A 16,454-nucleotide genomic window follows, 5' to 3' on the forward strand; every position below is an offset into this window, starting at 1 on the left:
CGGGGCTCTCTTTTGTCACAGAATGCAAGCGATAGACTGGGATCCTAGCTGCAAAGACAGTTATAGCAGGTGTGATTGGTTTTCAAGTCCCTCAGCGGATCATCCGATAGGGCGAAATCTTTGTGGAGGCCAACGGCGAAGAAATGCCACTTACGCCGTTTTGGGAGAAACGAGATAGGAGCAGATCTCGCACACCAGCTGAAGTTTTATCAACTTAAGAACTTCAACCTCATCTTATTTACATGTTTGCATTTCCGTCTTTTACGGGATTGAAGTCTGCTATCTGATTCCATGGCTGTGTTCTAGACTGGTATATTATCACATAATGCAGTAAGAAGTCGTGCTGAGCGCGACATCAATAAGAAGCTAGAGCCCGACGACTAGCTATCCGTCTTTGCTTTACGAAAGGCTTACTTCAGAAATGGGAAACCCTCCTGAGCACACATTTGTGCTCAAGACTGTCGTGCTAAACGCTAGGCTGTGCATTCTCATTCGCCTCGCGATGGGGCTTCTACATTTGTGGCATTTAAAAGTCAGTCTCGTGAAATTGTATATCATCTAACCATGATTATATCTGTTTGATCCTTCCCAACATCCGCAATCGCCGCCGCACCTTCGGGTGGGAATCTTATAACCGCTTTGTCCAAATACTCGGGCAAGGGATCCTTCCCACCAGTGTCCTGTGGCGCTATGCGGACAGGAAGGTAGATATTATGGGCGACGCGGAGCAGCGTCGAAAAGCCGGTGCTGTATGCGGCACGCTGGCTAAAGACGACAAGAGCACCAATTGCAACACTGAGTGCTGAGATACTTATAGCAATGCCATACGTAACCCAAAGCGTGGCCGACTCGTATTGATAAAGATTTTGAGATGTCCATGTTTGCACGGTGGCGTTTGACGGCGCGAACGGAGACTCGTAGTTGGGGCTAGATATGAATGATGTCAGTTCTGACCTGCCAATACCTTGAACATAGTTGAGATATCATTTGTAAGTGTGCACTCACTTCAAGGCTGAGTTACTCATGAGGCTCACGGTAACGTTACGGAACATCTCCTCCATTAATTCGGTCATGGGTTGGGTGCCGGTCTCATTCTGATTGACACTTTTCCCGTCCCAATTCACATTGCCCAGCAACTCAAATTGCAGAGCCAGCGACTGCGTTACATTTGCCATTTCCCTGCTCTGAACCAAAGATGTTGTACCCATCGATGTGTCTACTGTGTACTGAATCGAGGACTTCTCGTCGATAGTGGAGGATATCGTCTTGACATAACCCACGAACATCGACGCAAAAGCATCCATGATAGATTGATAGGATAGCATCTGTACAGCGGTCTGGTTCAGCGTTACGGTTGTAAAGTTTGGATTGTACGGGAACCGGCCCGATGCGTCAGCTGAAATTTCCGCGAATGAGCTGAAGCCGCTGAGATAGGAGACGTTGTTCATGGAACGCGATGTGCTCAGGGTAATATTCTGAAGCCCATTTGTGTAGGCAAAGTCAGTACTGTAAGATACGTTTTGTAGCGTACATTCTTGTAGATAAGTATAGCCTCGATAATAGTTGGTTCTGGCTTGCTCGTATGCTAACACGCTCGAGTTGTACTCGCTACTGTAATTAGAGGGTGACACTCTTCCCCCCGAGCCCCCGGGGGGAAGTGGTCGAGTTTGTATAGTGCTGTACGAAATTGCGGGCGGAATCATCACATAGAGTGCAAGCGGTGACCCACCAACTGTGATTGAGCGTAAGTCAGATGAGATGCTACTCGGCACGTTGCTTCCGTTGCTGGGCACTGGCACCCAGGAAAGATACCTCACGTCGTCGAGCTGACTGGCAAGCTGAGTTACAGTATCATTTCCAAGACCCCGTGTATTATCTAGGGCTTCGCAACTCAATGCCGGTCCAGTAAAGCTAATGCTCCATGTCGAATTTGGCCCAGGCGCAGCAATGGGTAAGATCGTGCCGGAAATCAAGGATCCCTGAACTGACTTCTGCACAGGGAATTGTGGCTTTTGATAATTCATCTGGAATTGTTGCCACTCTTTGTCATTTAGAGCCCTCGTGATGTCCGAAAATGTCCAGAAGATTGATGCGAAGTTCATACTTGTGAAGTCAACCTGAGCAATACGCATGGATGCAGTAGTATTCAGCAACACTGTCTGAATATTCAAGGTTGACGGCGCAATGAGAGGTGCAAGTGGTAAGAGCCTGCCACGTTCATCAGCATTTCCACGTTCCAATCCCAAGTACGCCAAATTGCTGTCTCGTACCAAAACAGAAGAAGCAGAAGCGCCGGTACAGGCAGATGCCACCACATTCGGACATTAAGAGCATTTGGTATGGCCTCTCTAGACGAGAACAAAGCATCAATGAGTCCGAGTTCTGTGGGACGGCGCTTGATGGCTCTCCAGTTGAGCTGGTCGTGTGCGGACGCAATAGCGACGGCTAAGAAGGCTTTTGTAAGGAACACCAGAGTGTTCCCGATAGATATATTAAGTTGTTGTTTCGAAATACCGTGAGGGAATCCCCAAACATTATAGGAAGTATTCGGCGGCGTTGTCCCGTTCAGCTGATTATAGAATATGTGATGCCCAACAGCACATGCGATTCCAGCCACCAGGCTGAAGAACATCCAGGCCACCTTCATCACCAAAGGCCAACGATGATTTTCTTGTTGCTCCACCAGAGCTGGCTCGGTAACAGTCGGCGTCAGCGGCTGTTTTACATCATCCGGCGAGAAAGACATGGTTGTGGAATCGCATGAAAATGCAGCGCTCACAGTTACGACGACCACGCATGCGCACGAGCGAAGATTCTCGAGGCGACAAGGTAGAAAAAGGGATTTTATTGCTAATTATCAACGTCTCCACAGGGCCATGACCAACATAGCATGATACAATGCGCCTCTTTAGAGGTGTTTCAGAACCACAGGTATTGGGCTTAAGCAGCCCGGGCGCTTATAGTGTGCGGCACAGGACTTAAACCCTGCCATCACAATTTCGTCGACCCGTCGATCCTGGTCAGAGACTCGAGAGAGAAGGAGTTGACATTGGTGTCAATAGTTTCCAAATAGGTGTTCAATTCTAGAACCACTCGTAGTGGCATCCGAATTATTTGTTTGAGTGAGTAGTAATTCTCGGCAACTAATTATTGGATTTTAGATCAACATGTATGATTTGGTCTTTGATTACTACATCAAATTTGAAGGGACACACCAAAGTTTGGAATTTGAGGGTCCAATTGAATGGAATGCTTCTTGAAAGTTAATATAAAAAATCTTCCGGGGAATATACAATATGCAGCCTTGAATGTAATACAGCCATGCATAAGCTACAGAATGCTTCGTAGGCAGCACCTGGCACATTACACGACTTCAACCACTGTAAATCGTTCAATTTTAACTATCTTATACCGTCTATAGTAAATATCTATCTCTCGTTCCCAATTCCGGTACGCCCCGTAGCAGACCTAAAAGTCACAGATCTTTCTACTCTGGTAGAACAAGAATGTCATCGACATTCACCACTTGCCCGGTAGCGATTGATTTATTTGCAGCAATGCCTGTGAGTATCGATGCTGCACCATCAACATGACTTGCAGCTCGCATGTACTCATCTGAGACAGGCTCTCCAAACAGGTCGTTTAACAGAACGCTGTCGCCGCCTCCGTGAGCGCCTTTGCTCTCCGGAATCTCGATTTCTCGTGGCTTTTCGAACAACGGTCGTAGAAGAATTGTTCTCCGTTCAAGCGAGCCTTCAAGAGATTGATCGCCCCCAGAGTTGACGTAGCTGTTCTCCACCACTTCAACTTCAAGCCTACCCCCGGTTCCGTTAAAATTCACTCGAAAACCTTCCCAAGGTGCATATGCGGTGAGTGAGTAGGTCATGACCACTCCGTTCTTGTAACGAATGAGAACATTCATTGTATCCTCTATGCTGATTCCGTCACCGAAGACGCTCTGGTCTCTGTAATAGCTATCTTCGTGCTCTGCATCCAGATACATAGCCTTCAGCTGGTCATTCTGGTCCATATGCAATGCGAATGGGTCATCCTTTGCGGCCTCGCTCCCATGTGTACGTGTATAAAACTTCGTCACTCCTCTGCCCTCTGCGTTCTCCCGTCCATAGAATTTTAGGTCACCCTGAGCATATACGGTCTGTGGTCGGCTCTGCAGCCAAAAGTTGACCAAATCGAAGTGATGTGTCGATTTATGGACGAGCAAACCGCCGCTGTTTCGCTTGTCTCGGTGCCAACGGCGGAAGTAATCCGCTCCGTGAGAGGTGTTCAGCATCCATTCAAAGTGAATGCTTGTTACTTTACCGATGGCACCGGATCGAATCAGATCAAAGATCTTGGTATTATGCGGCGCATACCGGTAATTGAACGTGACCCGGACATTCTTCCCTGTTCTCTCAACTGCAGAGAAGATTTCTTTGCATCTAGGTGCGTCAATGGTCATCGGCTTTTCTGTGACCACGTTACAGCCAAGCTCTAGTGCGCGGACGATGTAGATGTTGTGCGTGCGGTCCATCGTTGTGATGATGACTTCATCGGGCTTTGTTTCCTTGATCATTTGATCGAAGTTTGTTGCAAGAAACGTGGGGACCTCGGCATGGCCCAGAGACTTCAGCTTCGAGTTTGCAAAGTTCATTCGTGTCTGATTGGTATCGCACAGGGCAACAATAGTGGACGTTTTGCTGAAGTCTTGTGCGATGGCGGAGTAGAAGAAAATCGACCGACCGCCAGTACCAACCAGCGCATAACGCTTCTTGCCTGTCACCGTCTCGGCCATCTTGGAAGCAATGCGGCGTGATTGCTGAACCAACGCTGATAGCTTGTGAAATCGTAACTGGTAATTCAGATTTTGCCTCCAAGATGATGGAAGAGTGGCTCTGATGTGCTTTGATGGTTATGAAAATCGCAACACGGCGGATTGTAGAACTAGGTCCGAGAACTGCAATTATTGTAACGATGAAGCACGGGTCTCGGCTGCAAATAACCCAGAACCCGAGCCACCCAAGAGGTGGAGGTTGACAATTTAGCCGGACTTGTGAATGCTGCGAGCTCGCCCCCGCATGCCGGGAATTTAGCCATGGCAGTTGTCAGCTGGGGAACAGTGTGGGGAAGCTCCGCGACTACCAATCGTCAGCAAAGCCAAAACTTTCCTACGACGATCCTTGGACAAAAAAGGGTAGACTATAGGATGGCTTCTCCAGATAATTCTTTCTTTGGATTGAGGCAATGGTCTTAGCTAGGCAAACTCCACAGATGATAATTATTCCCCCAATAGGATGCGTTCTAACATCTATTCGTCCAGTGTTTCTGGCTGCTTTTCAGGTGCCGTGTTGAGATGTGTGGAAGCCCTTCGTCCAATGTCCTGCTGTGCCAAGGCATGTCAACGGCACATTAACGGCACAGCACCCAGGTAAATGATTGAGATGGGGTCTCATGTCCTCCGGCTAATAGGATACCGATTACCTGGAGTTGGGCCACGCAATTGATAAGGGCAATATGACCCTCCAACATGCAGTTAAGCATGCAACTCTAGATTTCAATAAAGCAAAGTTAGTCTCGACTTTTTATATTTTGCTCATCAACCTCACTCTTGTAGAAAGCTAGCTTGTGTCAAAGGTTGTTGAGAGCCAAGATGGCTGCAACAGCAACTGATACTGGGGACGACATCACACCGATTCGTGATACCCCTCCTACTCCAAACCCTGCACGAGAAAAGGCTGCAGAGTTCCTTGCAACTCATGGCGAAACATCTTTTACCTATGAGGAAGAGAAGAGGGTGCTCCGCCGTATCGACTTTCGGGTACTTCCATTGTTGCTAGGAGCCTACTTTTTCCAGCAGCTAGATAAAAGCTCTCTCAGGTAAGACCAAGCAGTATTTTGGTGATTGTTGTTCCAAAAGTCGCTAAGTGTGAACAGTTATGTGTCTATCTTTGGATTGTCAGACGACGCAAACCTACATGGGAAGCAGTACAGTTGGCTGGGCTCGATCCTTTATCTGGCTCAGCTGGTTATGCAGCCATTGGCAGCCTTCATCCTCGTCAAACTCCCTACGGGTAAAGTTATCGGTTGCGCTATCTTTCTTTGGGGATCAGCTCTTACCATAATGACTGCTTGCACAAACTTTCCAGCCTTACTAGGCTTACGATTTGTGCTCGGTTCATTTGAAGCCATGATTGCACCATCTTGCGTTGCTGTAACACAGATGTGGTGGAGGCGAAGCGAGCAGACTCTCCGTACCAGTTATTGGAACGCAATGAATGGCTTTACTTTCATCGCTGGAAGTCTGTTCACATACGGTCTTGGGCATATTAAGAGCAAGACATTATATAAGTATCAGGTCATTTTCCTTTTCTGTGGTCTGCTTACAGTCGTCTACTCTGCTGTTGTTTTGATTTTAATGCCCGACTCGCCCATGGAAGCAAAATATCTGAAAGAACGCGAGAAGATTATCGCTGTCGAGCGGCTTCGAGCAAATCAAATGGGAGTTGCCTCTCGAAAATGGCGATGGGATCATGTCTGGGAGACTCTTTTAGATCTGAAGACTTGGTGTTGGTTCATTGCTATCGTTGCGATCTCGTAAGTTTGTGCTTATTCTCGTCGGTTGACAAACCATTTAACTGGCAGCAGGATTGCGAGTGGCGGGATCTCAACTTTCGGAAACTTAATCGTGAAGTCCTTTGGATACTCCAGTTTCGAGACGGTACTTTTCAATATTCCCTTTGGAGTGATCCAAATCATAGCAATCATCGGGACTGGTTGGCTGGCCACCCGTTTTCAGCGGAAAGGTCTCGTCATTGCAGGCACTGCTGTTTTGCCAAGCATCGGAGCCATCCTTATGCTTACTGTGCCGCGTGAGCAGAAAGGCGTTCTTCTCTTTGGTTACTATCTGGTGAGTCTACCTGCCTCTCCACTAAGAGTCTTCAACTCAGTCGATGAAATAGGTTTCTTGTATGGCAGCTATCACCCCGATGATATATGCTTGGCAGGCCCAGAATACCGCTGGGGATACGAAGAAGAAATGCACTTCTGCGATGGTTTTCATCGGAATGTGTACGGGAAACGTTATCGGACCACTTCTATACTCCATCGATGATGCTCCCTTATATCGTCCTGGATTGATTGCTAATCTCATCATGTTCGTTTTGGTCGGAATCCTCTCAGCGTAAGTCACTGATACTACCTGTGGATGTCGCAAGTTGACTAAGAAATGCAGTTTGATCCCGTTCTACCTTATGTTCCTCAATAGACGCCATGCGAAAAGACGAGAGGAAGTAGGCAAGAATGCGCAAATTCTCGACGAGTCAATGATGAGGAAGGATCAGATGGAAGATAGCAAGGCAGTCGAGCTTGAGGATGGGACGGATCGCCAACAGCATAGGACATTGGAGGAAGACAATGCTCTTCATGATATGACGGATCTGAAGAACGAGGATTTCATCTACGTTTATTGATTGGAGAACTGGTGGTCAATCGGCACTCGTGGCTTTCGTGTAGCTCCACGATCATACTAGTCTCAAATCAAGCGCTAGCGTCGGCATTCCCCCTAAGCAGTCTTGATGGAGTGTGAACTTCAGAAAAATCTGAAGCCTTTCGTGTGCTCTCTTTCCTCAACAAAGGAGTAGTCCTGATGCGTTGTATCTTCCAATACCTCAACCATATTTCAATCTTGGAATTCTTTCCACTTAGTCATTCTGTCCTGTAAATTGAGCACCTCGCCGTCAACAGCAAAGGTCCCTTCACCCCGATGATGAAACATGCGACCGTCCTTCTTGGATGGATTGGTCCAAGCCTTCACTGCCTTCAACACCCACATAGAATACTTGCCTACCATCTTTGTATCCTCTACAACACACTCAACATTAGCAATGACGTCAGGCCCTCCAACCAGCGGTGCCTTGACTTTTTCTGCTGGCAGTGCTTCCAAGCCAAAGCGTGTCCATTTGTCGACATTGTCATCGTCGTCTGCGGAGCAATTGCCAACATCCACCACAACTTCAGCCATCTCGACACTGGGAATCGCCAGAACGCATTCTCGCTTTGACTTTAACGACGCGAAGCTTGCGTCCCACGGCCCGATACAGACGCCGATAAGCGGTGGAGATTCGTGCTGCATCATCATGTGGAAACCAATCGTCATCACATTGTGAGTTCCTTCGGCTAGTGACCCCGTAGTAACAAGCAGCACCGGCCCGGGCTCGATGAGACGGTAGACTTTAGACACTGAATAAGTTGACAAGCCAGACTCTTCTTCATTTTCACGCGCTGCTGCCGTTGCAGCTACTTTGTCAGTCCTCTTTCGTTTTGGCAAGGAGCTGTCTTGCTCTGTGTCTACTTTGCGCTTTCGCGGCATGGTGATGTGATCTCGGCGCTCTTCTTTGCTGGGCATGGGCGTCGCGTAGTGTGGTTTTGTTTGGCTTCCCCGCGCCCTGCACCACCACTACGAATAGCTAATGGTAGCTGACAAATTTGGCGGGGTATTCCTTTTTGCCTGCTGAATAAGCTCTCACGGCATTCTTCCACGACATGATGCGTGCTCCGAGGCTTTGTAAAATGAGTGTCATCGCCAACCTCACGTCTATCATACGAATTTGCGCACGCTTTGGTGCACTAATCAAGAGTTCGGCGTGGTGTGATTGCGCATTCCACCAATTCCGCCATCGGATACCACGAGCATCTCTATCTAGTCTTACCAGAAAACAAGCAACTTTGGAAGTCACTTGACTTTATAGAGCTATAAAGCTGGGCATCATGTACGATCGAACGATGTTCCTTTCATGGTATCGCTCATGGTCTTGAGGAATAGTTTCATGACTCATGAATAGTTGCTGGAGGAAATGTTCTCCGTGAACAAGTCATGACTGAAGAGAATTGGTAATGTGCTATTGCCGGGCAATGAGAGCGATCTAGGACTGCTAAAGTCGCGTGCCAAGTAGCACCGTTCCCGCAAGATGCATTGAAAACTGGGTATGTACGTCCAGAACATCGGGCATCCGACGACCTTATCTCAGGCTACAAGGGAGTCTTAAGGAAAAGACCGCGCGCTTGGGCCGCGATAGGGTTAGTGACGATGGGTGGGGATAAACATCACCATCCTTATCAGTCGCTAAGGTCACTACTACCAACAAGTCTCATCAGTGGTCCGATTCCATGGCAGGACTATTGAAGCTTCCCCATGATCCGTCACCGGCGGGCTGGAACCGAGACGTGACAAAAGTCCATCGCAGGTTCATAAAGAGCCGCATTCTGCTCCTGTCACACGGGGCTGTGGCTTATCTTGTTGCCACACCATTGAACAATGTGGAAATCTGCAACTTCATACGTTTGCCTACTTGCGGCGCTGCAGCCAACGGCCGCTTTCGCTGTGGTTCGAGGTCTCCCCTCTCTACAAGATCTTGACGCACCCTATCCTGCCGAAGACGGCTACTACTTCCCTCATGTTGGCACTCATGCCTGGGTTAATCCCAATGGCACGCAGGTTCCAAAGTCGTGCGGCAGCTCAAAGCCCCCGTTCCCCATGCCCGATTGCCACGGCCTGACTTTGGAGGAGGCCACCATTGATGAGATGCAGGGGTGGATGTCGAGCGGACTTCTAACCTCTCGACAACTTACAAAGTGCTACCTCGGCCGTATCCTTCAACTGAATGAATATGTCAAGTATGTGCACTATGACTCCATCGCATCTTGAGCTTATCTAAACTGCCATCAAGTGCTGTTCTTGAGGTCAATCCCGATGTCCTTCTCATTGCTGACCAGCTTGATGCGGAGCGTGCTGCTGGGATTTTACGCAGTCCTTTGCATGGTATTCCTGTGGTTGTGAAGGTGTGTCCTTTTCCCTTTCTTTCTTATCCTGACTGTGAGGCTTACATATCTGAAGGACAACATTGCATCCAAAGACAAGATGGAGACCACGGCTGGATCTTACGCACTCTTAGGATCTATTGTCCCACGAGATGCCCATGTTGTGAAGCTTCTTCGTGAGAAAGGTGCGGTACTACTCGGAAAGTCTACACTAGATGAGTGGGCATCTATGCGATCTAACTCTAAATCATCCGGTTACTCGGCTCGTGGTGGCCAAGCTCGCAACGCTTATAATTTGTCCATGGCACCAGGTGGCTCTTCATCGGGCTCGGCTCAAGCCGTGGCTGCTAACATGATTCCTATCGCCTTCGGCACAGAAACAGATGGCAGTGTCATTGGCCCAGCACGAAGAGCTAGCATTATCGGCTTCAAGCCTACAGTCGGCCTCACATCTCGAGCTGGAGTTGTCCCTGAGTCAATTCATCAAGATACTGTCGGCTCATTTGGCCGAACCTTCAAAGATGCGATCTACGCTCTTGAGGCTATTGCTGGTGTCGATCCTAGAGACAATTACACCCTTGCCCAAAAGGGCCCCTCAGATGGCAATTACACCCAGTTCTTGGCCACCAGGGATGCCCTGCAAGGTGCCGTTTTTGGCCTGCCTTGGGCATCCCTGTGGAATCAGACTGGTAACGCTGGAGATCTCGCAGCTCTCCTGGAAGTCGTTGAACGGCTCAAGGACGCTGGTGCAACTATCATCAATGGCACCGAGTTTCCTCATTATAAGGAGGTTCTCTCGCCTTCTGGCTGGACTTGGTCTACTGGACCGTCCCCCCTCAAGAACGCTCTTTACAGGGTTAACGTCGATTTCTACAACAACATCCGTGACTATCTTTCTGAGTTGAACAACACCAACGTCAAGTCTATCGAGGATATCATCGCCTTCAATATTCAGTATACAGGTGTGGAGGGTGGTATACCCGGTACAGTTGCTGGCTTCAAGTCCGGCCAGGATGCATTTCTCGATAGCGCGGCGACCAAGGGCGCAATGAACTCTTCTTACTACGAATGTATCGAATATCTCAACAATGTTTCTCGCACTGAAGGTATTGATGCCGCTTTGGCTTATACATATCCTAACGGTACGACCATTCAGCTCGACGCGCTCCTGACTCCATCAGGTGGTGGTGCAACCAATCTCCCCGCAATGGCTGGTTATCCAATGGTCACAATACCTATAGGTCAGAATGCATACAGTGTACCTGTGGGAATCTCACTGATTGGCACCGCGTGGAGTGAGCCTACGTTGATCAAATATGGTAGCGCTTTGGATGATTTGATTCAAGGACGGAAGAAACCTGCATTTATTGAATGGTGGGCTAGGAACTTGCCTGTAGATTATTCGAAGTAGAGGAGTAACGGTCAACTTATCATTCGTGGGCAGTGTTATACAAAATCAGTAAGACCCTCATGGCCAAAGACAACATTGAAAGTGTACCAGTATGAGAACCTTGTGGATTACAATTTCCCCCCTCTTTTCATAATCGTACTTGATGAAGCGAGACCTTTAGCCCATACTACTTTCTATCGTATCTTGAGACATGTCCCTCGTAACCTTTGAGAGGTGTAGTGTTGCAGTGATCGGCCTCTCTTCTTGTTAGAGATTTCTTTTGGCTATCCCTAGAGAAGCTTGGGGTGGCCTCAATTTCACAAATACAGCATACACACAATTACCAACATGTAAGAAAATTATGGATCGACGTTGTAATTGAGATAACAAAGGAGTTATTGCATGAGGGAGGCTAATGTTCACTTTAGCATAAATCCATGATCCCCACGGGGTAAATTAGCCACCAAGCTACTTCCACAAAATGTCAGAACATAATTGGCCAATCTTAAGAATGTTCGGCATTGCCCCTGTACCCCAAGCGGCACGTCGTCTTACAGATATTAATGAAGATGTTTGAATAAAACAGTATACAGCTTCGGAAGAAAACACTTCTCCAAATTCCTGGTCAGGTGGACCTCGACGAGACTTCGCCTCCCCGAACAAGGCAGAGGTGGCAGCCCTTCGTCCGATCCCGGTATGGAGACTCCGGATTCACACCCCCACTATATACCCAATTCAAAGTCATGCATTTTCACATATAAAAACCTGGCTCTGTCAAAGATGGAATATAGGTCTCTCGACAGTTGATCCAGCCCAGCATTCGAACTTGAGGAGCACCCTTGGTTCAAGATGAAGCCTACAGCAATTCTTCCTCTTCTCGCAGGCGTCGTCAGCTCCAGTCCACTAGACTTGGAAGAACGACAGAGTTCCTGCCCTAATGTGCACATCTACGGAGCACGCGAAACAACTGTACCACAGGGCTATGGAACATCTCAAGGCTTGGTGAACATGGTTCTTCAAGCGTACCCAGGTAGCACTGCCGAAGCCATTGTATATCCTGCTTGTGGTGGCCAGAGTAACTGCGGTGGAGTGAGTTACGACCAGTCGGCCAGCCAGGGCACAGCAGCCGTAGTATCAGCTGTGACGAGCTTTAACCAGAAGTGTCCTAACACCAAGATTGTGCTCATTGGATACTCACAGGTAAGAAATTAAGATTCTTGAAAGCTCCGTTGAGAAATACTGATCGATCTGAAGGGTGGTCAAATCATGGACAACGCCCTCTGTGGTGGCGCAGGTGCAACTCTTACTGGTGCAGCACTTGCATCAGTCAAAGCAGCGATTTTCATGGGAGACCCCCATAATGTGAACGGTCTTTCGTACAATGTCGGCACTTGCAGGGCTGGAGGAGTAAGCCACCGATAGTTTTGTCTCCTTCTTCGAGATCCTAAGCTAATCAAACCAGTTTGCGGCCCGTCCCAGCGGATACAAGTGCTCTCCTGCTAACCCGTCCATTATTCAATCTTATTGCGACTCCACTGATCCGTACTGCTGCAACGGCAACGATGCCAACTCTCACCAACAGTATGTGAACAAGTATGGAAGCCAGGCATTGGCATTTATCAAGAAACTGGTCGACGCTGCATAACTCACTATTCATGTATGATATATCAATAATAAGAAAAAAGGGTGTAAATTTACTACTGTGATCTTGTTGATCTCTTGACCTCACTTCTATCAGCTGCCCATAAAAACATTGCTATCAGATTTCACGGCTTCTCGCAAGGTTGAATAGATATCGGGCACTGTTTCCAAAAATCCAGATGATACAAGGAACCTCGCATATGTCATATCCATGAAATGTTAATGGTATTTAGGCTCCTCATTCAAAGATCGGAGTGGAAATCGTTGTAGGTGAGAGGAGTAAGTTAGGACATAAATTGAATTGTTCTAATCACGAATGTAAAAGAGTGTAGAGAAAGAGACGTCGGAACCACTTCAACATAGTCTTTCGAAAGTCCTGTAACAGCATGGACAATCCGTTCTAATCTATAGATCAATCGAGCTAGCTGGACGAGCCAAGTTCACGCGCCAGTGGTGTTTGTTGATTGGGTCCTTTTGATAGATGTTGACCTCGAAAAACTTGTCGTGGTCGTCACATTTGTAGTTCTTATACCTATGTCCAAATGGTCAGCATTCTATACATGAGGTGTTCTCTAACTTAGGAGAACATGGCTGACTTACGAATTCAACTTTTGAAAATTAGCCTGAATAAGGTCGTCCTCTATGATTTCGATGAATTCATTCTCCTTGCCTTCGACAGGCACGAAGTAACGTTTGGCCTCGAGAGGCCCATAATTGACCTGTCGGACAAACTGCACCGCAAATGGTGGTTTTGTCTCGGCAAGACTGGGTTTATCTTCCTCTTGAGTGCCTACAGAAGAGGTTCTGGGAAATGCACCCCATGCTATGAAAGAGCTGAATTTGTCTTGATGCAAGAGATACTGAGGGCGGTATGGCTTAACAGCCTCACAGCAAAATAAAGCAGACATTTTCAAGAATGTTTATGGGAGGAAAGAGAGAAAAAAGCTTTCTGTTCTGCTTGGGGGGCGGAACTTCCATTGACTTGACTAACAATATAATACAATGGAGACTCAGATGTTATTTTCATACTTATGTCACAGAGTGAGAATGGATGGCACGGATATCCTTACTATCATTAGACCACTATTTCAAAATGATTGGACCGGCGATCTCCAATAGCACTAAGAACGCCATGCAGATTTTGAGGGATACTCTGCTTCACGGCCAATCAGCTTTCGGGTGGTTTTGATATCCAGCCTCACCCATGAACCGGAGGGTGTGACCTGCTGCTCCACCGTACTATTATATATGTGCATCATTCCTCTCCTCCCCTCTGACAACTTCTTTCCTTCCTTTCTTCACGGTCGGCCCCGGTGGTGCTACCGCACCCGTTCTTTACAACTGGTTTTCAACCGACTCATTCACTCAATCTCGTTCTTCTCCTTTTACGGCCATTGTCTTTCTTCCTTGGTTTTCGTCCGCTTTTCGCCAGCAAGCTCGCTTGTTATCTCATCTATTTTGTTAGGGGCTTTTTATATCTAGTTCACTTCCACAAGGGTCATCTGGACTCCAGGGACATCGAAATTCTAACACTGATCAGCCTCTTCAGTTCATTGACCCTGCCTGGGTTGAGTCCCGGAATGAAGGCCCTCTACCGGAGTATGATTGGGGTAGTTCAAGTGTTGGAGAGCCTGCTGGACAGGACGAACAAATTGAGGAAGAGCCTTGGCCGGAGAACACTCATTCAAACCATCACCCACATACCAGTAACGATGGCCAAGATGGCTCGGTTGCTTCAAACCTCCACCAATGCCAATTCTGCCAGGCCTCATTTGCCGAGAAACGCCTTCTCACGTAGGTGGTCTGATGCGAACAACACAATCAAAGAGCTAATCTGACTTGATATAACAGTAGGCACATCAAGACCCACACCCTCCCATACAAATGCACCGTGCTGGGCTGTAATGCGGGATTTGCTCTCAGCAGTGCTCGCGACCGTCATGTCAACGAGACGCATGGCACGACACGGTGGTATTGTGAATATCCAGGGTGCAGCTACAAGCTTGCCAAGGAGGGCACATCGCGTAAGAAGAATCTCGATAGGCATATGCAAAGCTGGCATAAGATATCATTGGACGATTTCAATCGAAGATGAAGCAACCGAGAAGATCTAGACAATTTATACACATCGTTGACTCAATTCTAGCATCATCGTGAACCCTAGGAACATGTAGCGTAGCCCGCGAGATACGTCCCAAAGGTAGACACGATTGAAACTCACCGTGGTCGTACTAGCACATCGCGGTGTCGCCGCACGAATGTGCTGAAGAAAGAGACTTAGCCAACAGCCCGATTAAAAGTGGTACAAATCCCATTCAACACTTGATGGTAGACTTGTCATTCATCTTTGCTATGTCCAGGGACTTTGATAACGTTTTACCCAACCTTACTGCGACTTTACGGATCTATACTGCTGCAATGGCAACATTGAGAAATACTCACCACCAGTATGTCAACAAGTATTGAGCCAGGCTATGGCATTGATCAAGAAGCTGGCCAAGACTTTGTAGCCTGAAGATTAATTCTTATTTGTGAATGATGAAGGCAACTTTGAGAGCTTCAAAAGCCGATATATAGGTGGCTCAATACTGACAAGATTCACGGCGATTCAAGGCTTTACGATCGTGGTCTTTTGGTTCTCATTAAGTTAGAAGCACTAAAGTCTCCTCAATATGCCGTTCGGCTGAAATGTGAGTTAGCGGTTACGGTATATATCATCAATCGTCCGGCAACTAAAATTCGGGTCAGCTGGATTCTAGAAGAATACTACAGCTGACATGTGCTCACCCTGCCAGAGGGGCCCAAGAGTTGCTAGACGCTCACACTGGGGTGAGGATGAGGCAGGCGTGCGGCGTGAAAATACTCTTTCAAGAGGATGAATATTGAGATATGAAGCTAGATATTATGCATGCACGTTTGGTACGAGAAAGGGGGGATAGCATCGGGCTGGACATGTTCACCTACTATGAGATTAACGTACATCGTAGTTGGAAACGGAACGTTGGAAACGGCAAGAATTATATATGGCAACCTTCTAGGCATAATAAAGATTTACAACTGCATCAAAGCCTAAAAGTAGACAGAGCAAGTGAAATAGAAGAAGGGATTGCCCATGAAGGAATATCTCTTGGGATTTGCATGTCACACTACCTAATTGTCAAAGACTTGGCGCATGGGAGGCGGGGATGGCGGCGGCTACTCCCGCTAAAGAAAGGCGAGAACGACTTAGGGCCAAGTCGAGACTAGCTGCCACACTGCCAGAGAGTTCGCATAGGTAGTGAATCTAGTGATGCCATTTCCAATGTCATTGGAGGAACGACGGCAACTGCTACCTACTGCAGGCAATAGCTCCAGCAGGCCGGTGAGGTCTTCAGGCGTCGACAGCGCACTGATTGGCAGATCTTTGCAGGGTATTGACAGGCGAGAACAGGGTCTAGATCCCGGCAACTTAGCACGCCGCGGCGGCCGTTCGTTCGGTGGTGAAGGCGGTCAGAATAAAACCCCGCGTTGTCCGACTCCGCCCGAGGTCAATTGCTGCTCCTCCACACAGCTCCACGAACCCTTGCGAGCCTTGCTGCTGCATAGCACATCACAGCACAGGGCTGCAGAT

The 16,454-nt window shown here is 47.8% G+C and overlaps 2 protein-coding genes across 2 annotated transcripts; one reads left to right on the forward strand and one right to left on the reverse strand.

Moving 5' to 3' along the window:
* Positions 1 to 3,487: 3,487 nt before the first annotated feature.
* UCRPA7_2786 (putative nad-binding rossmann fold oxidoreductase family protein) lies at positions 3,488 to 4,792 on the reverse strand (the record flags this gene model as incomplete). Its single annotated transcript, XM_007915354.1, has 1 exon — positions 3,488 to 4,792. One exon carries the CDS (start codon positions 4,790 to 4,792, stop codon positions 3,488 to 3,490), a length of 1,305 nt encoding a protein of 434 aa, XP_007913545.1.
* Positions 4,793 to 9,310: 4,518 nt separating this feature from the next.
* UCRPA7_2787 (putative amidase family protein) lies at positions 9,311 to 11,224 on the forward strand (the record flags this gene model as incomplete). The annotated part of the gene is made up of 3 exons (XM_007915355.1): positions 9,311 to 9,669; positions 9,723 to 9,834; positions 9,890 to 11,224. The coding sequence occupies 3 exons, from the start codon at positions 9,311 to 9,313 to the stop codon at positions 11,222 to 11,224; spliced, it is 1,806 nt and encodes a 601-aa protein (XP_007913546.1).
* Between the last annotated feature and the right edge of the window lie 5,230 nt (positions 11,225 to 16,454).

Source organism: Phaeoacremonium minimum (assembly GCF_000392275.1).
Source record: "Phaeoacremonium minimum UCRPA7 unplaced genomic scaffold PA7_03_scaffold_206, whole genome shotgun sequence".
NCBI classification, from domain to species: domain Eukaryota; kingdom Fungi; phylum Ascomycota; class Sordariomycetes; order Togniniales; family Togniniaceae; genus Phaeoacremonium; species Phaeoacremonium minimum.